Consider the following 27,043-nt stretch of genomic DNA (forward strand, 5'->3'; position numbering starts at 1 on the left):
TGGGAGATGGCTTCTCTGTGCATTTGGGAGAATTGTTTGTAGAGACACCTTGACTGATATCCCCAGATGAGAGGTGCGTAGATGTGTGAATTCCCATCGTAAGTATGACTATTTATTCATGAGATCATGGAAACTGTTGAGAAAGTCTTCATACATTTATTACTTTTGTTGGTAGGGGAAGCTTGGGGTATAGTGTGGGGCTGGAGAATCATTGGAGTGTTTAATGAGCAGCTTTATGCATTTATAGATGAGTTTGACTAAGACTGAAACCATCCAGGAGATACAATAGGTTGTTTCTCATTGGATTTTAGAAGAGAATAACTTTGATCATTTCAAAAGCAATGAAGCCTGATGCTCCAGTGAGAAAGGAAAGTGGTAATTTATAGCTACCATTAAGGAAACAAAGACAAAGACTGAGGGAAAGTTTCACTCTGAAGATTTACTAATGTGTATAAACCACCCTTACAACTAGAAATAGCTCAGTATTTCTCACAGAACAAAACAAAAGAGAAAAGGCAGCAAAATGGGGATGGGAGGGGTGGAAAAGAATACTGCCTGCTTTCGCTTGCACTGTGAAAGGTCAAACAACATTTAGGAAATCATAATTTCAGTGAATAATGGATAGGCCACTTTTACCTGCCAAAGGAAGGACAGCTGTGAGAAATCCCTGGCTGGGAAAGGAGGTGGGATGGGGCCAGGGGTGGTGGTGTGATGCAGGTTCTGGTACAGCCTTCAGATGGGAACTTCATGTGCTGCAGTGGAGTGTAATTACTTGGTAAAAATTGTAATACTGTATTTTTGAAGAAACACAAGCAAGGCTTGAGTGAGTTGTGTGTATATGGGTTGTGACAGGATGCAGTCATACAGGGTCTTTGCGTGGGCTTGTCTCTACTAGAAAGAGACTATTTTATGGGCTGCTCCAGAAGGGAGCACCGGTTCCAATACACTTGCCGCTGGCACCCACAGTCTGCGTGTGAGGTATTTTATGTACCTTCAGGAAGCATCGGCTCTCCGGGACATCTGTGTTTAGGGTGTTGTGCAGGTGTTTGAACGCTGGTGCCGTGGGTGGGTGCACTGGTGCGGTTGATGCAGGGTTTTAATGTGGGATGGGGCGGTTCGCGTGCACGGGGGTGCGCTCATCGCCTCTGGGTGCCGCCGGGCGGCCCGCGGCGGCAGCGGGGCCAGCGGGGAGGGCAGGGAGGCCCGGGCAGGGGAGGCCCGCCCAGGCCTCGCCGCCGCGCCCCGCCGCCCCGCGCCCGCTGTCAATGCGAGGCGGGCCGGCCGCCCGCAGACACCTCCCTCCGCCGCCGCCACCTCCTCCCGCCCGGCGGCGGCAGCAGCAGCAGCGCAGCCGCCGCAGCGCCATCGATGGGGTCCGGCGGCCGCCGCGGCGCGGCGGGGGCGCGGGCGCTGCCGCTGCTGCTCCTGCTGCTGCTCCCCGCGCCGGGCGCCGCCGCCGCCCTGCCCCTGCCCGGTGAGTGCCGCGCCGCCGGCTCGCCTTCAGCCCTGGACAGCGGCTCCCCCCGCGGGGCACCTGGCGGTCCCGGCGCCCCGGCGGGCGGCTTTCCCCTCGGGGCGCCTGGCCATCGCTGCCGGGGGCCAGCACCCGGGGCGGGCGGGCGGACGGGAGGCCGTTGGCGAAGGGAAGGGGAGCCGTTGGCGAGCGGCGGCCGTTGGTGGGGCGAGCGGGGGACCGTTACCGAAGCGGGGGGGCGGGGGGTGTCGCTCGTCGCGGGGCGCTGCAGGCACCGCTGGTGACTTTCAAATGCCGGTTTCCAGGCGGTCTCGTCTGGGAACAGGGCTGACCCCCGAGGGGTAGGGCACCTGGTTAACGTGTCTCACCTTTGCTGGAGGAGCAGGGAAGTAAGCTCTGCGTGTATCGCTGCTTGATCTGCTTTTGGTCGCCGAGGAATAAACCCAGTAATTCTTCCTGCAGCCTCCTCCATGTCTGCCTTACTGCCAAGTTTAAGGCTGTGCTGTTTGCTCACAGTCTCCCTCCTCCAGGGTCTCTCTTCAGCTCAGGCTACTGTCACTACACGAGGAGATCTTGCTCCCTGTGCCTAATGATTTTTTTTTTTTTCCCCCCCTAGCCCTCTTTTCCATGCTTCTGTATGCATTAATGCTGGGTTTTTTTCCTGCTCTTCTTCCCTGTCCGCTGCAGACCACAGAGCATTAGTGTAAAAATAAAGTAGCAGAATGACCGTTTTGCTGCTGGCATGAGATCTAGTTGACGTCTCTGTGCCACAGCTTTGAAAGAAGCCCCTTCCCTGGTCTGTGTTTTCTGGGACCTGCCTTATCGGGGCAGGTGTGTCCCCCTGCCTCCCAGGCCCCGGCTGGGAAGGGGAGAGCTTACTGTGCAGGGGGTATGCAGCCAGCGCATGTGGCTAATGGTTCTTTCTGTCTGTTATCTTTCTTTCACTACCCATCCTTTCCTTCTGCCCCATCTCCCCGAATCCCACTAGCTGGAGGCCTCTCAGCAATTCCCTGTACCCGTCCTTGCATGACTTGCTCCCTCAATTCACTGCTTCCCCTATTTTTTAATGGCTTGACTTTTCTGCTTTGAGAGGAAGTGGATTCTGCCACTCTCTCCGGCTGTTTTCCACCTTCCTCTTTATTTTTGGAGGTGGTATCTGAGGATCCCCTCACTGTTACCGGTTCTGTGTGCACCTGAGAGCCAGGAGAGCACTGCTGCTGTAGCACTGGCTCTTTGCCTTGTTTCCCACTGCCAAACCCCATTAGGAGTTAAAACTACATGAATACTTTCTGAAGTTGGCAACTGCTGCAGTACCTACAGGCATATTTTGTGATGGGAGGGGGGGGGGGGGTGCGGAAGAAAAAAAGAGGTGAATGCTATAATTGTAAATGGGAGAGGTGCTGGCTGAAATTCCCCTTTAGAAAGTGATCCCCACTATAAAGAGTGGCTGACTATTTAAGTAGTCACCTTCTGCTGATACTCCTGCAATTCATCCTGTTATTTTAGGAGTCACTTTTTGTATCTATGTGGGGTGCTGCTTCTGCAATTCTTCCTTTTAGCCTGTTGCTGGAAATCTTCCTCTTTCTGTGTTTGAATTCTCTTCTGCTGTATGAAAAACTTCTGCTGATGTCTTCTGCTGCCCATAACTTTTCTTCCTCTTCTTCTGTCTACACTTCTTCATCTCCAGGACTTCCTCCTGTTGGTGTTTCCCTTTCTCCTCATTTCCTCTGCTCTGAAGTTTCCACCTGGATATTTTGCTTCAGTATGCTGTGCTTTGTGATGGCTGGCCAGGTGATTTGGCAATGCTGCTCACCAGATACTATTCTTGTATTAAAAAAATTGGCATTATTTATAAATCGTATGTCTGTTTAATGGTAAGTCAGTCTTTTAACGTGTTGGTGGTGACTTTGAAAGTACATTTCTGTAAACTCCCCTTGTTATTTTAAAAATCATTGGGCTTCCTGAGGGTGATGTCACGGATGTGATCAAGAACTCTTTCAATAACTGTTTTTTATTAACCAGAAAGATTAACAGTCTCTAATGAATCTCTGTAAAACTGTTAGCTAAATCTCATGGAGGATCTAGCCCATAATAGATTATTTTGGGTGTATTTATAAGTGGGTACAAAAGCTTAACACCAGCTTATCTGAATTGCATACAAATACATCTATATGCAGGTAGAGCATTATACAAATTTAAGTTCAGATACGGTCTCTGCATGTTTCTGTCCTGACTCACAAATACAGATAATATGTGTGCACGCACCACAAACAGGCGCTCTGCCTTACTCATCTTGTCAGTGATGTGTACAGGAGACATGCCCTGTTCTCCACCTTCTGAATCTTGTCTTTTCACAGATGTGGATGAATGTGCCCTGGGGCTTGATGACTGCCACCCAGACGCTATTTGTCAAAACACCCCAAAGCTGTACAAGTGCATGTGCAAAGTGGGTTACACAGGCGAAGGGAAGAAATGTGAAGGTAAAGTGATGGAAGCACTATGCTCTGCCTGTGTCAGCATGAAGTATTTCTAAGAAGACAGAGCCATTAAAAATAATGGCTTAGAATGTGGAGGATTATTTTAAATCAAAATAGTCATTGTTTCTTCACCTGATTTACTACTTGTTTACAAAATCAAAGGCAAACAGATTGCATGGCTTTTCACCTAGTAATATCACTTGGTCTAATAGTTAGTTTGTTGTTCAACCAGCAGCCTTAAAAACTATAAGGTAAAGATACACGGGAATTTCAGGGCATTTTGTCACTCTTCAGAAACATTCAGCAAGTAATGCATTAAGTATAGTCTATTTGCAAGACAATGATGATTTCAGACAGCAGTTGCTGCTCGCATTTACACAGTCGCATCTCTAACTGTCTTTAACACTCAAGCAAGCGTCCATCATGGTGACTTTTGCTTTATTCCTTAGACATTGATGAATGTGATAACGACTTCAATGGAGGCTGTGTCCACGAGTGTTTCAACATTCCAGGAAATTACCGCTGTACTTGCTACGACGGCTTTATGTTGGCTCAAGATGGCCACAACTGCCTGGGTAAGAAGTGTGTTCATGAACATTGCGAGTGGTGGTGCTAACATAATGCTTTAACTGCATCCATGGGAAATGCATGGCGATCTGTTGGGCTGAATCAGCTCAGCTAGAGAAGAATGTTACATAAGGGACTAAGGAATTCCAGGTACTGATGTACCATCCCAGTGTGGCTCTTTCCCCCTCTGTAAATGAGGAGAATTGCGCTCCATTTCTGTTAAGTGCTTTGGGTTAAAATGTGTGAAGTGCCATCTATTATTATGCTAAATGAGTTTATGTAAAAGAACATGTGCTATCATTGTCTTTTCTGTTCCGAAGTTAGCTTAGGATCAGTTTCAGGTGTCTTTATGGGTTTAGAAATCTTCTCTCTCATACATCTGTAATGTACGGGCTTCTCACTCTTACTGTGTCTGAGTACTTCCTGACATGCAAGCTGTAAGGAAAGGACAATTAGGAGCGTGCAGTAGCTGTATATGATAGAAGCCATTGAAGTACAGAGGGACTAAGCCAAATGCTTGGAGTTTCCCTGGGTGGTTAGTGTGAAGCAAAGTATGCAACTCTGGAAACATGTTCAATCCTGGGAGCACTCCCTTGAACCCTGCATGCACACACTCTCTCACACTCTTTTTCTTTTCTTTATTTACAGCCTTGACAGTTTCCTTCTTTTTGTGTGCCAGCAGGTGAAAATTTTTTTAAAATGGGTAACAAGACCTTGTGGTTTTATTGTGATGGTATTCTTCAGCACACAGTGGAGCAGTGTACAGAAATGCATGAGTTGCCAGCCTGTTGGCAGTGTGGCATGCTGCCGGTGTTATTTCCCTGGGACAGAGCCTCATGTTGATGAAGCTGTCCTGCTTCCAGGACCCACGCTGGGTACCCTGTGTGGCTCTGCCCTGCACCATGGTACCTGTCCCATTTACTTTTTCAGAGATGGCTCAGTTTTTCGCTTCTGCTGTACTGAGTGTGGATGAGAGGATGAAGTCGCTAAGTTCCAAGTATTTCACTAAAGAAAGTAGAGAGGAAAGCAAAATATTTGCTGATACTTTAAAATAATAGGAAGGCCATCTTATTTTTCTCTAGTGCGTTTGTGTAACACAAAGTGGAGTTCAGTTGAGGTTGCCATGAAGGGCTGAATGTGAACAAACACATTGCCTCTTACAATGCCACTAAAGGGTGTATTCTCTTTGTATCCAGTAGCCCCTCTAGAGCATACTTCAGCTGACTTGTGATCAGTAAGACCTAGACGTAACTTCGACCAAAATCTACCATCTGTTATGTTACTGGGAAGCTGCTCAGTATTGCATGGCAGACTTTTTAAAATAAAATAAAATGTCATTGACATACAATGAAGTTTTTACCACTGACCTGCCAATTTTGAGATGTGATGTAAATGTTAAATAAATATTTTGGCATGCAGCAAATTGGATCACATCTTCTCTTAATCTGTTTATTTACCTTGTTCACGCCAGGGTTGCCCTCCTCTCACCCTTATTTTTGAAGATCTCGGCTGCGTGCCTGGGTTTAAGCCAAATAGACAATTACTTGTTGGAAAGAGATGATTTTTTTTGAAAGCTTTCCAAGGTCTGTAAGACAGAAACATCTGCTGGAGTTCAAATCTGTAGTACTAAAGATTCATGGTGGCTGTTTATTCATGATTGTTTGCACATTCACATCACTGTAGCACTCTAAAATACTCAGCTTCTCGGTGATGGAGATATGTCAGCCGCTCTTTTTGCTACAGCAGGTCACATTCTTTTGCATCCAATTGGCTTACTTGTTGCCTTCAGTAGAAATTAAATCTGTTGTAATACTATGTTATGCTTCTTACTAAAAGCCTTTCTCTTTCTCCTTTTTTAGAAGACATCTGTTTTATGCCAGAAATGCTACAATGTTAAATTAAAAACATTGTACTATTAGCACAGGAACAATGAACAGAACAGGGAGCAAACATGATGTTCCATATGAATTTGCAAATGAGACCAGTGCTTTGCCTCAGCAACATTTTGTCCTGTTTTTTAAGGGACTGAGCATTTTTACTTCCTGTTCAAATTGGCATTTCTGAAAATTAAGGAGGAAAATTCTTTGCTGGTGGTAGTTACAAAAACCTGCGCTTATTAAGGGGTAAAATTCCAAAGAATTGGAGGTTGGGATGAGCATCCTGTTGTTCAGAGGCTTAGCTGAAGTTTTTCTGCTCTTTGTTTCTCTTGGTTATCTTGCAAGCAGAACCTTTCTATATTCTCTGGTATTGTTGAAGCTCTGAATATTGCAAAATCAACATTAAAACTATTTCCAGAACTTCCGCTCTTGTCCTTGACTGCAGTCAGGCAATACAGCAGCAGCCTTGATGGTAAGTGGTGATGACCTAGAGTTGAGGGAGGAGGATAATAAATCAAACTGAGCATCAGAACAGATGTGATGTGTGAATTCTAGCTAGAGTGAAAGTAAGGAGCAGGGGATAGGTTTTCAGCTAAGTTTATTTTGAGGTTTGTATTTTTCTTGTTCCACCTTTGCTTTAGAATGGGGAGCTTTCTGGAAAAACAGCTTTTATAGCTCGGATGGGCTTGGAGCCACAGTTGCGTCCCACTGAACAAGACAGAACCATGTATAGATGCTCAGCCTAGTTGTAAATGTGCTAGGCTGCTGAGTGGTAGTACTATCCAGCTGCACTGAGAGGCAGAGTACGTTCACGTAGGTGGAGTGTGGAGCCCTGCTTCTGGCTGCACCGAGGCTACTCTGCCTTAGTTGTAACCAGTAACTGGTTAGTTTGCCAGCATTTCTTGGGAGCCCTGTGACTGATTGGGCAAGCTGCAAACAGGGGAAGAGCAGCAGCAAAAATATACTTTCCCAAGGGTGACAGCACAACAACAACAGGCTAGCCTGGGGTGTCTAAGCTGCCTGGGTGGTTACATGCCGAGTAGATGTCTGTCTGTACTGCGTATTGAGTGGCTGCTGCCAATATGGGTGTACTGGTGTTAGTACAAAGCTGATCTCTCTCTTCCTCTCTCTCTGTCTTTCAGATACAGATGAATGCATGTTCAACAACGGTGGTTGCCAGCATGTTTGTGTCAACACTGTGGGGAGCTATGAATGTCGCTGTAAGGAAGGGTTCTTTCTAAGTGATAACCAGCATACATGCATCCACCGCTCAGAAGGTACTGGCTGCTTCCCTCCAGGCACCAAGCAGGAGTTTTTGACAGAAGCTAACTGCAAAATCTCTAAAGGAGCTTCGAAAGTATTTTTGGGTTGAGTTTTTCAAAGCTGTGAAGGGTCTTGAAGTCCTCACTCCTTTTAAAAGGAACAGTGTGTCAGAATCTTCTAAGTGACTTTGAAGACTCTTTACATCCCTTCTGCCCCTTTGATCCCACCTGTATGTCTGCAGTGTTGTGCTTGTTAAAGGCTGTACTGCTGTATTCTCAGTGTACTTTATGCTCTGTTGTGCAGCTAAGCTGTGTCGTGATCCAGGGACTGGCAACAAATTGAAGGACAGTGAGTTCTGACCATTTCCATTGGCTTTAGTTACAGGGCAATACCTGCATTACCTTCAGGTACCTTTTAGATTCCCGGTACAGTGTTTAGGTTTCAGCTAAGAGATTTATTGTTTGTCGGCCCCAAAGGTATTCAAATCACGTTCTTTGTTTTGAGTGAAACCTTTATGAAGCGACCTTTGAGAGATCAGAGAGCCTTGGATATCTAATTAGACATTGGATTGAACAAAATTATTTTGGATGCCCTTAGGGAATACTTTAAAGTGGTTGCTCAGATCAGGGAGTTGTCCATTGAACTGTACAGTGTATTTCTTACTAAGAAGTATTTAAAGCTGCAAAGCTTTCTTTAATCTGTGGCTTATCGTTGGCATGACTATAAGAGGAATCTGGGCATGAATAAACAAATCTCACTTTAAAAATCCCCATAGTGAAGAGATCAACATTTATAGACATATATGGCCATCCACAGATGAGTGCACTGAGGTGGCTGTCATCTGACATAGCTGAATTGATCTTTTGTTTGAATTAAGAATTTGTATTCTCAGCTTCTCTGGTACTGGACTTGGTCTCATGGGGGTCTGCTGATGCATGGTGATTTCTCAGGCCACTGCTCAGCTTGCCACTTCAGGAGCTGAGCCAGGATTGGGGACAAGCAGGAAGGCTGCAGTGGTGGGGCAAGGCATTTTCCCTTCATGTTGCCTTGCTAGCAGTGATGTGTGTTTGTGTGTGTGCATGGATGAAGAATCTAAGGATGAAAATCAGTTGCTTGAACTCCTTGTCTTGTCCGATGCCAAGTGAGGAAAAACTTCCAACTCTTTTTATTCTTACTTGCTGCTACGTGAGTACCTTCTACTCTCCTGAGCTAACAGCAGCAGCATTTCCTGTCATTAATATTTGTTCCCTGAATTGTACCTTTGGAATTCTACCTCTGTTCTCTTGTTTTTAAAGATGCAGTTAATTTCTTTTACCTTTTGGCAAAAAAGGCCTTTTTTCCGTAATACCAAATTTCCACTTCATTTAGTCTTTATTTTTCTTTGAAAAAGAAAAGCAAGAGGAAAAAAAGATGCATTTTTTTTCTAAAAACTACTAAATAAAATATATTTTTATGAAAACCAGTCTTAAGACAAAAACCCATACTGTTTTTGCCTCAAATGCTTTTTTTCTTCATACTAAAATACAGAAGTGTTTGTTTTGTTTTCTTTAAAAGCTATTTTCTCAGGTTATCATGCTGTAACTGTTTCCCTCCTGCCTCCCCCCCATTACTGTGAAGAAGTGCTCCACAGGATTCCCCACTTCTTTCTTTCTTTTTTTTTTTTCTCCCCCTGGGTGGACAGGTCTGTTCTAAGCCAAATCTCATTGCTTTATCTTTCCCCTCACTTTGTTCTCTGCTTTTCTGTTCATTGCTAGGTCTTCTATTCTCTGCCTTGTGTATGCATCTCTCAGTGTATATACTTTATTAGTTCTCTTTTGAGACCTCACAGCACTGATCGAAACGGCATTTGGCACCTACTGCCTAGCCTGTCTATTCAGTTTTGCTCCTCATCTGTAATATAAGGGAGTATTTCCTTCCCTGTCTCCCAGCCCAGTTAAGAGAGTGCATACATTAGTGCTTGAGAGACCTTCCTAGTGATCTGCAATACTGGCCTTTACATACACAGGAAAAGAGTGAACTGGAGTTGATATATGAGAAATAGAGAGGCTTGGGGCTGTTGTATTCCTCCTGATGACCAGTGTAACAGGGGAGCCTACGAGTCATCTGCCTTTCCAAGACTATCTGCAATTATCCTCTGGATTCCCTGTCACCTACTGTGACATGGGACTCCAGGTCAGGTAGCTATTAGGGGAGAGTTTGATAATTAAAGTTGATTTTTCGTTTGATATGACTGTGTTGGTCTGAAGCATAGGGGTGCTCTGAGGGGCTTGATGGTTCTGCCTAGCCCCTGCTTAAACCACAGGAACTCAAGAGTGTCTTGGGAACTTGTGCACAATCCTATTTTTTTCCTTGGCTGTCTGCTCTGAATGAGCTCTTCTTCATCTCTATGTGGGAGAATGGATTTACTTTGGGAGGCTCTTACAGTAGCTGGCAGGACAGCCATGCACATGTAGCTTGTTTCTGTGTTTAACTTGCTCCATATTAGAGAATACAAAAATTTGAAGGAAAACAGAGTTTTTTCACGAGTAAATATGTAGTACATCTTGTGGTTGCTATTGCTATGGATGACAAATCTTGCTACTCTCCCTTGTGGTATTTCACAGTCATAGCTATCTACTTGTTTGACTGAATCAATGGGAGTGAATTGGACCTGCAAGATGAAAGCCATATTTGAAATCACCATGTGGACTGAAAGCTTGTACACAGGGGACCATCCCAGCTGTTGCTCTTAGAGCCCTTCTGACTGTGGAGAACAGTGATAACTAGAAAGCTTTTTGGAAAAAGTTGCCTTAACACAAGGGTGTAGAAAGCATGAAAGAAGACTAAAGCGTTCCCGGGATGTCCTGTTCTGCTGGCTGTGCTGATGCTCCTTGCCATTTGCCTATTAGAGGGTGCCTCTGAGAATCTCTGGTAGTTCTTCGTACAATTGCGTCCTCTCCCTCTGTCCTATTGAGCGCCTGTTTGAATGTGCCCTAAATGGAGCCTTAATATTCTTAGCAGATTGGTGGTGATGTCCCTACGTCTTCTGTGTAAAAAAGACAAAGATTTAAACACAGATCATACATGCAAGAGATTAATTTAACACGATCTTATAGGGAAATACCATGCTGGCTTTTTGCCTGTGTCTTGTCAGTGACAGGAGTGCTCAGATCTTACTGAAGTTTGCTGGGTAACTTTGCGAAGGTCCAGTCATCAGAAAGGACTCATCTGGCTTGGGGTCCGCGAGGCCAGGCAGGCACTGGATTCAGCTTCCTTGTCTGCCATTGCAACAGCTCTGGAACAATGTGACCTGGGCGACTTTGTGTCCATGAAGGAGTTTGCAGTCACACAGCATTTATGGTTTTACAGATGTTTCTTTAATACAACCTTATAAAATGGGGCTGAGTAGAAATCTTCTACCACCTTTGGAAACAAGCAGCGGCTTCATAGTAAATGCTAGAACGTGTGGATGTGTGTATCTTCTATGAAACGTTGTCTTTTGGGTCAACTAGATTTTGGTGGGTTTGGTCATGTACCTTGTTACACAATGGGTACTTTGTTATTAAAACGTGCCCTGGTTTGGGAAGTGCAGTTTTAGCTTTCTGTGGAGACCTGATTGAATTCTGCTCACTCAGAACGGAGCAATCCCAAATTGAGCATTTAAATGATTTGTCTGATGTCAGTGAACTTTACCAAAGTACCTGCTCGAACAGTTTCCCCTTTGGTAGCTCAATAGAGACAAAAGAATAACTTTGTTAACAGAAACTAAGCTGCTAATTCTCTTAATGCTTTCTAACGCCTCTGAGTTAACAGACCAAATCATATTGCATGCTTAAGAACAGAAGTGTCACAAAAGCACAAGAGTTAATGAGGCTAATTTGTGACCTCATAGGTTGTCTTGTTCCTTGAATGACAGCACAATAATGGATGACAGCTTTCATGTGGGGTCCTTGGGCTGTGTCTGTGTGCTGCAGGATTTGAAGTGTCATTGTCTTGTTAGACTTCTACAGAGTCCTCACTGTGGGAAAGGAATCAAAAAGCCAGTAGAGCAGAATAATCTAGGCTCTGCACTATCCATTCTTTTGGTGCTTAAAGCTGTCTTAATAAAGGGTACTGTAGCTTGTGCTTCAGATGGCGAGAATAGTTGTGTGCAGAGCAAGGACCTAGTTGAAGTGTAGTGGAATAATGGTGACGATCTGACCTCTGCTTGCCAATACAGTGTTTTTGTTTCATTTAGTAATAAGGCTGCAAAAGGGGCTGTGTTAAGTTTTAAAAAATATATAGGGTGTGGAATTGTTCACACAATCCCTTTTTAGCAGCATGGTCACCCTTTTCATTCTCTCTCTGATTGTGCATCTGCTCAACTCAGTAGAAGTTCACTGAGGTAATGTGGGATAAGCCCTTGCAGCCAAAGTATGCTCTACTTAGTCTTCTCAAATGAAGTGTTCTCACCAAGAAGAAAGAGCATTTTGGTGTAACATGTCTTATAAAAGCCAAATGCACCAAGGCAGAGAATTTGATGGCAGAGGTGGGTTCTCCATATACCTGAGGAGGGAGCATTCAGTTGTCTTCTCTCCCAATTTTGTAGCACTATAGAAGACTTCAGCAAAAATCTGTGGTGTACTGTTAGAAGAAAAACTATTCCTTTAATTTGGTCTAATGATCCCATTTGATAACTCAGCCAGCTGCTGTGTAGTTTTAAATTGTGTGTGTACAAATTGTGTCACCATTTTGCCAATGGCAAAGGCATTGATTTAGCTGAACCATGGGGCAAGGGGAAAGAAGTTTTTACAATAATTCTAGGAACAATTGCTCCCTGTTTAATTGACTTCAACTTTTTGCAAAGGCCAGACAAGACACTCTGGCAGTCATTGAGTGTTAGTGCACGAACAGCTTGTAACTGTCAGAGACAAAAATGACAGGATGATTTTAGGAGGTGCACCAAAAGGAAGAAAGTCACTAGTGTCACATTGCTTTTTCATTTGGTTAAAGCAGACACTGGCACTAAATTCTGTCCAGCTGGGAAGGTGTGTAGAAATACAGAACACTGTGATAATCCCCAGTGGGGTTATTTTGGGAGGTATGTATTGAAATCAGAAAAAAATTAAAACAAAATGGTTAACAAAAAAGAGAATTGACATATAGCATATGTACAATCTGCACATCTGCCTGGTCACCACTTGGTCACTGCTGAGGTAGGTTATGACTTTGGGAATCTGCTTTGTAGGCCAGTAGTTGAAGTAGGGTTGCCTTTTGTGACTGTCGGCCTAGGCATTCCTGTGTCTGGTGGCTGCTCTTTAGGCTTTGATCTTGCCATTTTTATAAAAGAAATGAAGAGGTTTTATAAACACTGGTATAAAGTTGAGAGCATTGGATGAGAATGCCGATGCTGTACAGATCTAGGGATGTTGCTTTTTGACCTTGCAGTCAAAGAACGTGGGCACAGAAAAGATCACAGATGGAGAAACCTTGGGGCCATTGACTTTGCAGGATTGGACTTTCTGCCTTTCCTGTCTGTAAGCTTACACTTCTTGTCCTAACACTGTACAGTCTTCCCAGAAGTAGCAGGCTGTTGTCCGTGTGTGTATTGAATTGACTTTATTTGACTGTTGCCTGCACACAGAGATGCTGAGGATGCTGATGCTCCTGCACTTGTCCTGTTTTGCAGAAGGCATGAGCTGCATGAATAAAGATCATGGCTGTGCCCACATCTGCAGAGAAACGCCCAAAGGAGGAGTTGCCTGTGAATGCCGACCAGGATTTGAACTGTCCAAGAACCAGAGGAGCTGCATTTGTATGCAACATTCTGCGTATGCTTATGGTTTCCCAAAGTGAACAAATAGTGTTCTGTTTGCAATGATAAGGGATTTGGTATGTTATAGCTAAACAGGGATGACACGCCTAAATTGTGCGCATTTGAATTAAACTAGAATCAATGGCTTTGCTGGACACTATCACACCAGCCTATTGGTTGCTACAATACCTGTAGTTTGGGAGTTGTGCCATCATTCATAGTGACAGGAAGTTCAGCTCCACAAGAGAGCTCTGCAGTGTATCAGTCTCACAGAGTTCTTCAGGAAAGGAGCATGTTAGGAAGGTGTATTGGATAGTCAAATGGAGACAAAATTGCACACTTTCAAAGATGCTGGAAGTACTTGTGAGATGTAACATGTATTTTCTTCCTAGTAACATGTAATCATGGAAATGGTGGCTGTCAACATACATGTGATGATGCTGATAATGGGCCTATTTGTGGATGTCACCCCAAGTACATCATGCATGTGGACGGGAAAACCTGCCTGGGTCAGTATACGGTGGAGGGAAGTAGTTTTCTGTTGATGAGCAACTCTAGAGTGGTGTGGCGTTGCTGTGTGTGCATGATTAATGCTCCTCAAAATAGTATGGCTAGAAAATGTCAAGGAATCCAAAGCTAAGAAACCTGCTAGTGCATGAGTGAGTTGGTTGGGTCCAGGCAACTTATGCTTCCCTATATAAGTAGCTACCTAATGCTACTGCAGCCTGTAATTATCACTGGTCCCTCTGAAGCACAAGGCCTGTCACTAACCACAGAAGATTCCCTTTCCTCTAGGATATTTTAGGTTCAATTTCTTGTATAGCATGAGCCAGAGAGTGTAACCAAGCAGTATGTCTGTTAAAACCAGAACTTCAAAGTGAATTAAAGTACAATTTTTGCAAGGCAATTATCCAGTAAAGAAAGCACTTAAGATTTATAAACTCTTCCGGTCTCTGGAAGAGTTTGCTGTCTCTTGATTGAAATCAAATGCTCAGGCGTAACTGGCTGGTCCTTGTATTAGTCCATGATAGATGATGACAGTGTGCTCTTAACAGAACAGTTCATGACAGTTCAATTAGTTCTTTCATCTTGTTGCTGTTCACTACATCCGTAGCACATCTGTTTTGTTAAGAATACTGAAGCAAATATGAGTTGTAAGGAAGCAACAAAAGCAAAGTATTCTCATGGTTTTGACTGAAGGGTCTTCATCATTTTCATTATTACTTTCTTTAAAAAAAAAAAAAAAAATTGCCTAGTCAGTTCCGACTGTCTCTGATAATTCAGCGTGCGATGCAGCTGTTTGCATGTGTGTATGTATTGGATATCAGATGAGGCTTCTGGTCAAGGACCTTTACTCATTTGCTTTTTTCATGTTCCTTACAGAGAGGGAAGAGGCTGCTATTGAAATTTCTGAGGGAAACACTACAGCAGGAGCTGATGTGGACAAGAGGGTGAAGCGACGGTTGCTTATGGGTAAAAGTGCTTATCCAAAATAATTTTGCTGTTTGCTGAAACCTTTTAGATTGAAGAATTGGGGGGGTTTTGTTGTAACCATCATAGCTCTGGGCTGAATGATCTCAGATTCATCTCAGGCTGAATCTGCCTGAGATGCTCCACTCCCTTTTAAGGAAATAGTATTATTCCATAATGTATAAGAAACTATGTACATTGTTTGTGACGGTCAGTAGGAGGTGTCAGGAAGTTGCCCTTGAAGTAGTGTATGTTTCACTGGTTCTAATTCCTCATGGGACTGCAGTACAATTCCTTCTGTGCTACAGTTTTAGCCAAGTGATTGTGGAGGAAGCAGTGTTTTACCTGCTTGTCTTCAATTGAAAGTATACTTCTGCATGGAAGAGAATTTGGCCTAGTGGTGGATTGCATCTAGAAGGACATGTTAGGATACAAGGCCATCTTATTCTTCCTAGAGGTGTTCACATCTGGCCCAGAATGCCAGCCTCTGAGGGTCTGTCACTACTGGGAAGGCACTGGCATGAGAAACGATCGCTGTGGTCTCAGGGCAGCTGGGTCAGTGGATGTGCACCTCTCAAAAGCCTTTACTCCAGGCATTCAGGGTGATTTACTGTGCTTATTGGCATTTGGCACAGAACTGGCATGGAGCATGGAGGCTGAGGAAGAAACTACCAGAAGTATAGGGCTAGCTTGGAGCTCCTGAATCCATATTTAGACACCTAAATGAATAGCCTCATTTTCAAAAAAATGACATTTCTGTGCAAAGAGAAAGAAAGAAGAGGCACTCTGTGTTCATGTGGATGTTGGACACAGCCTCCCAATATTGAATGTGAGATGAGAGACTGGGAGGGAGTAAACCAGTAAAGGTCTCAAAACTTGAGAATAAGTAGCGTATGCTTGATGCTGCGGACAGCTAGGAGACAGAGCTAGAAAGAGAGGATTCCAAAAAGCAGACATAAAAAATGATCTTTGCAGCTCTCTGAATCAATATGTGCTGGATAAAATTGCATTTGTCCAGCCAGTGAAAAGGTTGTTAGACTGACTGAGGTGGTTAGACTTGACTACAAGAGGATGAATGCCAAAGAGTGAGTTATTTCTGTTTAGTTGGATGTGAGGAACTGTATTTTAGGGGTGTTTGCTAGAAAGGTTTGGTGAGATTTAGATGTAGTTTGCAGAGGGGGAAGTTAGAGGAACGTTAGGTTGAGATGGCACCTGGGTTACAAGCCTGAAGGAACGCTTGGTGTGGGTGTAATCCACCATGACTGGGAGCACAGGTAGCATGTGAAGGTGTATTGGGAGGGATTTAAGAAAACTGGTTTAGTAGTGCTGAGTGTTACCAGGTGTCTGAGCATTGGTGGGAAGTGTCAGAGGATCAGCCGGCATTGAGTGTGGGCATAAGGAGACAGACTGACAGGAACAGATTCATCAGCAAGGAGCAGGGATTTGCATTTAAGGACGAGAATATCCAGAGACACTGTCTTAGTTTGTAGAGTCTCCACAAAAAAATGGACAGCTGAGGCAGGGATTTTGCCAACACATGTATTTAGTAGCTGCTCATGTATACTAGACTAAATGTGGTTGAATAGCAGTGTGCTTGGAACCGTGCCTTGTATCACATGATGTTTCTTGTTACCATTATAATATCCCTGAGCAAACTTCAGCTTTATCTTGTTGGCTAGAAACGTGTGCAGTAAATAATGGTGGATGTGATCGTACGTGTAAAGATACATCGACCGGAGTTCACTGCAGCTGTCCTGTTGGATTCACGCTCCAGTTTGATGGGAAGACATGTAAAGGTGAATTTTACACTCGTGGACACGTGTGTACCAACACCTTGCTGTAAGGTATTAATCTCCAAATGAAGGTAATCCACTGTCCAGAGGAAAACCAGTATGTGTAATCTGACCTAAGAAAGGACTGCAGCCAGGGGTTTCCATCGCATCAGGTGCATCATGTGCAGAGAATCTCTGCTGCTCTGCCCTCCCCCTCACCACTTCCACCCCTCCTGCCAAGATGGCCTCATTTTTCACAGATGAGGTTTGGTAGGAGGTAATACAGATCTGTGGTAAAGTAGAGGTCAGTACTGGGGGGAGGTAGGTGTGTAGGTTCTTACAGGCATACAGTCCAATAGTCTGCTATTTTACCTGCAGTCAGCTGGGTATTAGAGCAGTTTGTAAGTAAATATCAGTGTGTAAACAGGGATGTGTGAGTAGAATTACTTACACTGGTCCAAGCAGCTCTAATGAGAGTACTGGAAAGGAGCAAAGGGACATTTAGGTTGTATATTAGAATACATTTTCCAGTAATTAGATGTTAAGACTGTTCTGCTAGGCAAAAATGATGGAATCCTCATGCCTGAGTCAATTAATATTAGATAAAGAACTCATTCTAATATTGGCATGAAAAGGACAGGGTAGCTCAGGAAGTCTCTGTCTGAGATTTCTGCAGGGCTTAGGAAGAGGAAATGGAGAGAATGTTTAAAAAGCTAAAACCTGTTAGAAAGCATTTAAGTCAAAGTGTTTCCAAACAGAACTTAGGGAAATGGTCTTTTGTGAATACATGTACCCAAATGTAACTAACAGCAATACGTTAAATGAAAGCAAATAACACTGTCATGGGGCTGAATGGGCCAGGTCATTCTTAAGAGCTAGATCTGATCTTCCTTAAAATTTGTAGTAGTCTCAGTAGATTTGTTTCTGGGCTTCTCTAACCAATTGGACGTGACTGTTTTCTGGATCTGGCAGTGGAAGTATGTTGAATGTACTGTGTTTATTTGCTGAAGCACTTTTTTTTGTTACAGATATTGATGAATGCCAGTCCAATAATGGAGGCTGTGATCATTTCTGTAAAAACACTGTTGGCAGTTTTGATTGCAGCTGCAGAAAAGGATTTAAATTATTAACAGATGAGAAGTCTTGTCAAGGTATGTGCACTGGAGAGGCAATAGAAGTAGAACAAATCAGCATGGCTTGAACATCTACTGCAATGATGAAGTGATAATGGACTCCAGAATAATTTTCATGCCTCAGTTTTGTTTTTTTTTTCTTTCTGAAACAGCTGTTGAGTTAATACAGTTGGATTGATACTATTGTAGGAGGTATGTTTAACGGCACAGTGAACTATTATCTGGAAGCGACAGAGATAGCATCAAATTAAAAAGCTCTTTATGAGCATAACGCTTCCCCCCCTTCTATTAATGGTCTTAAAATAATTTACAGGGGAAAATAGACAATATCTCTCTGTCCATCTTACTGACTAGTTCACCATTGCAGTGAAATTATTTTTTCTTAATGGGATATTTAGATGCCATGAGTTCATTATTTAAAGAAAAAAAGATATAACGTGATCTATGAAATTACAGGCCTGTATACAGACTGGAATCACTATTCCCTAAAACATCATAGAGCATTTGATTTTTAGGATGACAGATTTCTCCTGTGAGACTTGCAAAGCATATTTGCTTTTCTATATAATGGTTTGTACATATAGAGTTAGCAATCCTGTTTCAGCTGCTTAAATACATTAAAACGTAAAGATCAAAATGGTCTATGGTTTTGGAAAAGCTACAGTATGAAACAATGTAAAGCCAATCAGCCAACTGGGGAGGTGAATAATTCCATTTCCTAGACAACCAGCTGACATTAATGATGAATTTCAGAAAGCTGAACTGACCAACAGAAGGTAGCTTTCACCTGGGCTTTTGCTGCATTCTTATTCTTTTTAAATCAGACAAAGAAGGACAACTATTTATACGAACAAACTTACTATAAAAACATAAGATAAGATTTTCAAGATAGTTTGTGGGTTTTTTAATGGAATCTGTTTATGAATGTATTTTAAAGACTTGCATCTCCCTTTAGTCCCTGTCACTTCTGTTACTTTCCTTAGATTGTTTCAAAAGTGGTATCTTGAAGCATGCCAGAGCCCAAGAAAAAAAATGATGTAATGTGTCAGTGATGTTGATGTATCCTTTTTGTATCTTGCAACATTCTTACATGGCATGCATAATGTACTAGCACAGAAGTTTTAGGTGCTTTTGATGGTATAATAAACATTCAGGGCCTCAGAAAGTGATGGTAATTTTACTGTTTTACCATTCAATTCACTGAGATCGTGATTAGGCTATTATACTAACTATGCTTTACAAAGAAGATGTGTGCAAAGTGATTGTAATGCCAAGGAAAACTTTCACTGAAGAAAACAGATATCTCAGCAGCTTTTAGAGACAGACATTGAAGTCTAAATATACAGTATGATGGATCCATGGAAAAATTCACCAAATTATTCCAGTCATCTGTCTTCAGGTGTATCTCAGAACATGGTGATTTTCAGCAGACTTAAATCAGGCACTGCATATTTATATAGAGTGAAAAATGTGGCCTTTGCTTTCATTTATGGGGAAGAAGCAAAGGCAATACTCTTTTGTAAATCTATTTCTGCAGACCTTATGTAGACTTTTCTTAATGAAATAAGAGTGTTGTCAGCATTTTTTTTCTCCCACAGAAGAGAATAATTTATTTTAAACATAATTGTTAAAAAATGTAGCAGCAGCTTTCATGTTTGCCAAGAAAAGCTTGTTTGGCAAACTAATTGTTCTTTTAAAAGTTGTCATTTCATTATTTTACATTATTTGCTTAGTTTATATAAATCTGCACATCTCTGTCCAACTTCGTTAGCTCATCAGTGCTCCCTTGTCAGGCTGAAAGATACTGATGTATCCCTTTAAAACTTGCAGACATTGATGAATGCTCTTTTGAACGGACGTGCGACCACACGTGCATCAATCATCCAGGCACCTTTGAGTGTACTTGCAACAAAGGATACGCTCTCTATGGCTTCACACATTGTGGAGGTGAGTTATAAAAAGACACTGCAGGCTGTGCTGATAGAGTGCTGTTGCCACAGGTCTAATTAGTGTCTGTGCAACACACGAGCCTATGTATATACAGTAGGCGTATAGAGTAAATTTTACTCTTTGCCATGATAAGGAGACACAGCAAAAGTAGAAACTAATCCTGCTCATTTCTGTCTTTGCTCAAATGATTTTCCCTTTCTAACCTGCATCCAGAAAGTACATGTGACTATCTGATGCTTTTTGCACCTGGATATGAAAGCCATAATTTGATAGATTTTTTACATGCAGAAGTCTCATTGACTTTAATGAAAAGTCAGTGGAACAGGAAGATCTTTCTTCCTTAAAGAACAGGAAGCTCTGGACAACTTAGAAAATTACGGTTTTGCAGGTTGCTCTTGTGCATATGTCAGATCCTCATGTGATGTAGATTGGAATTTAGCTGATGTAGTACCACTGATTTACGTTGGCCGAGATTAATACTCTTAAATCTTTTATGTCTTTCCTACGAGAAAAGTTAAAGGAAAGGGAGAAGAATGTTCACAGAACCTCAATGTGTGTCAAGTGTGAGTATTTCTGCAACAAACTCCTAGAATTAACATGAGGAAATGTGAATAACTGGACACTAAATGGAATTAAACCTGTTTTATATGAACTCTAGGCAAGACCTTACTGACTCCATATGCTTACTTAATTCTGAGTAAGACCTATTTATTTCTGAGGCAGAATGAGCACATTTGAACTTGGAGATAACAATTTAGAGATCTCTGTGTGCCTGATCTGTTCTAACCTCTGCCTCTAGAAAGTCTGCAAAGAAGATTACAGGGCTACAACATCACTGCGTTTTATCCTGATGAAAAGGGAAACCTGTCTGCATGGGCAGTAACGCTGTTCATGTGTTCTGCTTGCTAAAAGAAGTCTATTCTCATGAATTCCTCTGCATTAATTCCATTTCTTTATTTTGCTGTAATTTTGCTGTTGGCTGCTAATTGGCCTCTTCATATCATACTCCTGTGCAGAAAACATTAATCCTTGTACCATAGTAAGTCCTTCACTTACTGGCAATCACAGGCTGTGTCAAAGCTGGTAGGGATACTGAGTATACACCTTCTGACCTATATGGAAGAAGCCAATAAGTGCTGGAGATAATAGGTTGCCATTGCATGCAGCATCCTAACAAAAGGTCAATGAAAACCAAAGATTTGGGCTAATTTTGTGGAATCTTAGGCAGCAGTACCAATTTAAGGTGTTCCCTTCTTTCTCCATTATTCCTCCGCTGCTCATTCCTACCCCTGCTGTCTCAGTTCTGTTAGTAGCATGTTTTTCCCCTGAAATTAGCTCAGTTTTGTAATCTGTTTCGCAGTGTTTTTTACCAAATTGTTACCTATCTAGAGGGGGGGACAAATGGTTGGGGAGAGCAGTGACAAGAACTTGTTATTGAGAAAAGTGTACATAGAAGTGGGTACCCTCAGTTGCACAAACTTTCTGGGACTCGCAAGAGATTTCCCGATTGCAGCTTTCTAGGTTTATGTATAATTGCCATAAAGCTACTGGAGACAAGTGAAGCAGTCATCAGGGTGGATCTGAGAAGCAGAGACATCGAATTTTGCATTTCCCTTTGTTGAAATTCATGAGATTCCTGTCGGCCCATTTCTCCAGCCAGTCAAGGTCCCTCTGAATAGTGGCACAACCATCTGGTGTATCAGCCACTCCTCCCAGTTTTGTATCATCTGCGAACTTGCTGAGGGTGAACTCTTGTCCCATCATCCAGGTTTAATGAAGAGGATAATAGTATTGGCCCCAGTATTGACCCCTGGGATACACCACTGGTGAACAGTATATTCTGCATCAGCATGCAAGTTTGCACCAAAGGCAGTATGTTGTGTTGTCAGTAGTTTCTCCTCCTGTTGGCGTTTATTGGGCAGGGCAAGGCCCTGAAATTGGATAATTGGCCAAAAGGGACAATGGTGATACAATGGTGTTATTTGCACACATGGAGTCAAATAGTGTTCCACAGCAGTTGTATCTACCTGAGCACTTTGGAGGATTGATCAGTATGAATCCTGTCCATGTTGTCTGTCTTTATTCCAAATAAGAAATATTAATTAACCAGACACAGTGCAATGCAGACTTGATTTGGTCTCCTTTTCTTTGAGTTAATTTGTTATCATATTGCTGAGGCTGGATATTTTTTTAGTTATGTGGTTTAAGGACATACCTAACATCTCCCCTCTGACAACATTTGATCAATTTTGATATTTATCAAAGGATTTCCATGAAAACAAAACTATCTCAAGGTGGGTGTTCAGATAGCATTCCTAAAATCTTTTCCAAACTCTACTAAGCAGTATTTGTGTACATGTTTACCTAGTGGAGTTAGAGTACAGAACTTTGGCAAGAGTAACTTTTTAAAAGTATTTTTTACCTTTCCTCTGTAGATATTAATGAATGTAGCATCAACAATGGTGGTTGCCAACAGCTGTGTGTGAACACGCTGGGAGACTATGAATGCCTGTGTCACTCTAACTACAAATTACACTGGAATAAAAAGGATTGTGTTGGTAAGGTGCCTAGTAAATACATTTCTGTTCCTGATGTGTCTGATGGCCATGTGGTTATAGTCAAATCTGAAAATCTTGATCTGTCCAGTTAAGTGGTATGAGTCATCATTCCCGGTATTCCGCTTTACTTTTTGGTCAGGCGTTGATGGTACTGATGTTGAAACTGGTAAAAATGAGAAAAAAACCAAACCCAAAAACAGGAGATACTTTGAGGGATTTTGATGCTTTCTTTCCTGTGCTTTTATCTAGCTCGTTCTTCTATTTCCTTTTGTTTCTCTGCATGAGAAGGTTTGCTGATGATAGCTTTACCTGAAAGCAAATTACTTGTGTGGTGTGATCTTCGAGTGATTTTATTTTGCTTTGATTTTCTGTCTAAACAGCATATTAATTACATGGGTGCTCTCAGGTACCAGCTACAAAGGCAGCTGCATGAAGATTTATTAGTAGGGTGTATGTAGATGTTTTACTTCTGCGAGTATTTGTTTTATCCTATTTAGAGACGAAGGGTCCCTTGCCTGATAATATGTCACCCAAGGTATTGCTGCACTGCATTAAGAGTGGTGGGAGCGATAGATGCTTCTTAAGCTGCTCTTCGGATGTTCAGGTATTTTCTGGTAAGTCAAAACCAACAAAAACAAGCATATGATTCTGTAGAGAGTGTAAGAGTAGCAAACCTCCTAACTCTCATGGAAGCCCCAAGAAATAAAAAATTAACAGGGACCTTTCCCCTTTCACTATAGATAATAAAGGGCTATATCCCTGCCCGTGTCCCAAGAAAGTCCCCCTTTCCTTGTCTTTTATAACCACTCTACCCTCAGATTCCCTTCTCATGACAACTGTCGTTTTGAAGCTGGGGAGGACAGGGCAGAATTCTCCGTGCTCCCTGGGCCATTCCTTAATTGGCCCCGAGAGCCACTGTTGAATGGGGCAAAGGCATTCCAGCCCTGTGTGGGGTCTGAGATTTTGCTTGCACAGCCCCTCCACCCCACAGGACACAGCATGCAGACTTGGCCAGTGCTTATGGGACAGATGCTGCTTTTCTTCCTGAACCCTTTAAATTGCTTTGGAAGAGACAAGCTCTAGTGTGGAGTATTTTATGAGTAACATTGTTGAAAAAGGTGAAGATGATGATGCCGATCAACAAATTAAAAATGTCTTTTATACTACAGGAGTCTTCAGTCTGTGTACAGTGCCTCTGTCTTTACTGTCTGTCTGTATGGTCTGTCTGTTAGGAACACAAGATGCCTACACCCTCACCTGTGGCAGGTCATCTCAGCTTAAGAAAAAGCAGCAAAATACAAATGCATCCAGCTGGCTGGGTAATAACTAGATTTACTGTTGTATGATTTGACTGATTTCTTTTAATAGATAACTGAAATAAGGGTGTTTCTGTTTACTTTCTATTTTCCCTCTCCATTATACGCCCTCTGTTTTTTCTTCCTCGTGATTGCAGTTCATGATTACAGCAGGAAATTCCCCTTGTACGGCTTCATCAGCATCACTCAAACTATAAGACTTAAAAATAAGGAAAGAGAAAAAGATCAGTAGTGAAATAAACAGCTAGGCCAGGAGTGTCATGCCTCTTTCTAGACATCCAAACTGGACAGTGTGGGCAACATACAATATGTTTAGGTTGAGCTGTTGGACAGTAAAGTTTAGAAAGCATTTAAAGCTAAATAGGTAAGAGGTGCTATTTTATATAGACAAACTACTTTCTGAACTGGTTTGGAGTATCTCCTTTGATTTCAGCTAACCTTTATTTGATTGACCCAGTAGCAGATCTGGACTTGATCTCATTCTTCTTCTCTCTCTCTTTTTTTTTTTTTTTTTTAATAAAATAAAACCTATCACACTTTGTTCCAATTCCAGTTGTGAACCAGCTTCACAGCAGGAGGAAGCTGGCATCTCTTCGGGTTTTCTGTGATGACCGCTTTTCACTTTATATCAGCATATTTTTTGATGTCATCATTATGATGTGACATTAGGGTTATCTAAATTTTCTATTCCTTTTTTAAAATAACATGTCATTGTTTCTTCCTGAAGATACTTCAGCCATCAAGATAAGCGTAACCTTTAAATTAAATGAAGGAAAATGTAGTTTGAAAAAGACTGAGATGTTTCAAGGTCTGGAACAGATGATACCAGGTATGAATATAAAAATGCAGGTAAGCAGATTAGAGCCGTAGCTCAGGGGTTATTAAATGCTTTCCAGATATGAAGTACAGCATAAGCAAAGCATAGAGGACTGCAAACTTTCTGCTCTTCACTGACCTCATGAATCACGCTCCTTCCCAGCCATGATTCTTGCAATAGTTATTTCAGATCACAGGACTTCCCTGTGACAACCTTACAGTCTTGCTAGGAAAGCCCTTCTCCTTTTCTGTTTGTACCACTGCCAATAAATTCTCAGCAAAATCAACCATTCTTTTCATTCTTTTGATTTCTTCCTTTCCTTTCTCTCTCTATCCGTTCTTTCTGTTCTTTCCTTTGTCACCTGCTCCTTACTGTCTGAAGCCTCAGTGAAGAATCTCCCGGCCTTTTATGCTGACTGTTGCCAAAGAGTTATTCCTCTTTTCTCTTGTCTTCCTTTTATACTTCAGCAGCCCCAGATGGACACAGTGAGGTCAGCTCTTCCATCTGTTCCAAGGCAGAAAGTATAGGCTGGGAATTTACAAAGTCAGCAGAAAATGAGGAGGAGTACATTTGAAAAAAAAAAAAAAAAAAAGGAGCTGGAGGAAAAAGTCATTAAACAATATGATGAATCAGCATGTCAGTTTGTTTGTCCTTAGAAGAGTAACAGTGAGAAACTACACTAGATGCTCAGTGAAGAGTTATAAACTCCAGAACCAAAGCTTATTCCGGGTGTTTTCTTTAACTAAATCTTATTTCCTCATTGAAACCTTGAAAACGGTCTCCAAATGTTCTGTGTATGCAGCTACTACTTAATTTAAACACCATTATAAGCTAACATGTTTTTCACATGCTTCATATGAGTGCAAAATTTTTTCCCTTGAGTAGCCTGCCTGGTGCAGGCAGTGTCATAGTTTTAAGATGCTTTGCATAGTGCAAAGGCAATTCATTAGAACCTTCTAGCAAAACCCAGGGGAAGCGAGCTGAGCACTGCAGCCAAGTTCTCATCCTAGCAGTGAATCATGCTTCAGACCCGCTGCAGTGCCAGAGCCTCAGCCTGACAGTATGTCTGTAGGTGCACTGGAGCCATGATCTATGTGAGGGTGTACCAGTTGAGAAACTGGCCAAACTGTTTGTTTACTGGCATGTGGAGTTGATCATTTGCTCCCCTTTAGCTCTTCATGACAACATATGCGCTGAGCACTAGCGAATGTTCAATAACGTAGCTGGCCAAGCTTTTGCTTCCTTTAATTTTGTTCATACAGAGAGACATAATTCAGTAATGGAGAGCTTCCACTATGTAAACCTAACATGCAGCTCTGGCAAGAAAGTTCATGGAGCCCTCAGTAGACTGACAGCGACTAGAGAAATTTTTATCACTGCGGACTTTGAGCTTGAAACAAGCCGAAAGGAGGTGACAGGTTGGTTGGAAAATAATCCAAGGTGCGGTTTGAAGCTTCTTGCCGTTTGCTCCTTAACTTCTGTATATTTCACTTCTATCTGTATGCAAAATGATAATAAAAAGTATCTCCTGTTTTGAAAATGAATTTTACTGCTTTAAAAAGAGTGAGGGATGGGATAGTTTCAAAGATCAAAAAGCTGCCCATAGATTAGTCTTGTGGTCTGATTAGTTTTCTTCTAGCCTGGTGGTGTTGTCCTTAAGGATTTCAGACTTGTTCACAGAAGTTGCTTTCTCAGTGATTTGCATTGGTTGGTCTTTTGAATTGGGTGGATTTTTGTGCATGGTCACTTATAGCAGCTTCCACCCTTGATACTTTTCAGACACATGTGATGTGCGCTGTGCTCGGAAAAAGACTGAAAAGAGGTTCCGTAAAACCATTCGAACCTTACGGAAGACAGTCAGCAGGGACCAGTTCCGCATTCGTGTGTCTGGCGTGGACCACGAAATGGCCAGAAAGTCTCTCAAGCTATCAGAGCCACAGCAGTCTTGTGGTGTAGGACAGATGCATGTGGGTAACAGATGCGGTAAGTAATTGTAAATTAGGAACAAACCATCACGTGTGTGTTACTCTTTTGCTCAGGTCTGGTGAGCTTGAGGGGATCATGGGGTGCTTGTCCAGGACAGAGGAGGGCTGTGTGTGAAGAAGTAGGGGTTACTGTTTGTGCTACTAGGATGTGCCCCTCTATGTATTTATTGTTGGCAGTTGCTGTGTTACAGAGTAGAGTAAGGGCTCAGTGCATTGCACTTCGTTATAGTTGATGCACAGCCTACAATAAGCTCAAAGGTAGAAAACGTGGGAGTAACATCAGACACCAATGGCCTTGACATCACCAGTGTTATTTTTAAGGCTACATTTAATATCCAGTGTAACACTGTGTTTCTGAACTTGTGAACATTTCATCTCTCCCTTGTTCCAAAGAAAAGGCTGAGCAGAATTTGATACAGTCACATTCTCTTTGTTGATTAAGCACTGAGTCCCAGAGAATCTTCGTGACAGAGTTACAAATTCATGGAGAATAGGGGTTTTATAGCCAGTACTGAGAAAAATCTTAATTATCATGGCACTGGAGGGCACCACCATAACGCAGCTCATAATAAATGCTTCCAAAGCACAAAAGTTAAGGAGAGGGGTCAGAT

General features: G+C 42.4%; 1 protein-coding gene across 2 annotated transcripts in view; it reads left to right on the plus strand.

The window, feature by feature from the left end:
* Nucleotides 1-1,353: 1,353 nt before the first annotated feature.
* The window catches only part of SCUBE2 (signal peptide, CUB domain and EGF like domain containing 2), a 45,079-nt gene continuing 19,389 nt past the window's right edge, over nt 1,354-27,043 (plus strand). The window contains exons 1-16 of one of the 2 annotated variants that reach the window (XM_076344030.1): nt 1,354-1,474; nt 3,832-3,954; nt 4,401-4,526; nt 7,538-7,672; nt 13,306-13,431; nt 13,824-13,940; nt 14,815-14,904; nt 16,581-16,697; nt 17,702-17,824; nt 19,637-19,753; nt 22,192-22,314; nt 22,812-22,928; nt 23,547-23,633; nt 24,358-24,459; nt 25,710-25,865; nt 26,227-26,430. In XM_076344030.1, the coding sequence (XP_076200145.1) occupies nt 1,369-1,474; nt 3,832-3,954; nt 4,401-4,526; nt 7,538-7,672; nt 13,306-13,431; nt 13,824-13,940; nt 14,815-14,904; nt 16,581-16,697; nt 17,702-17,824; nt 19,637-19,753; nt 22,192-22,314; nt 22,812-22,928; nt 23,547-23,633; nt 24,358-24,459; nt 25,710-25,865; nt 26,227-26,430 (1,969 nt within the window). In that variant the 5' untranslated portion in view covers nt 1,354-1,368. The remainder of the gene's footprint in view (nt 1,475-3,831; nt 3,955-4,400; nt 4,527-7,537; nt 7,673-13,305; nt 13,432-13,823; nt 13,941-14,814; nt 14,905-16,580; nt 16,698-17,701; nt 17,825-19,636; nt 19,754-22,191; nt 22,315-22,811; nt 22,929-23,546; nt 23,634-24,357; nt 24,460-25,709; nt 25,866-26,226; nt 26,431-27,043) is intronic. The other variant, XM_076344029.1, reaches the window with a different exon arrangement.

Source organism: Aptenodytes patagonicus, chromosome 7, assembly GCF_965638725.1.
Source record: "Aptenodytes patagonicus chromosome 7, bAptPat1.pri.cur, whole genome shotgun sequence".
Classification (NCBI taxonomy): Eukaryota; Metazoa; Chordata; class Aves; order Sphenisciformes; family Spheniscidae; genus Aptenodytes; species Aptenodytes patagonicus.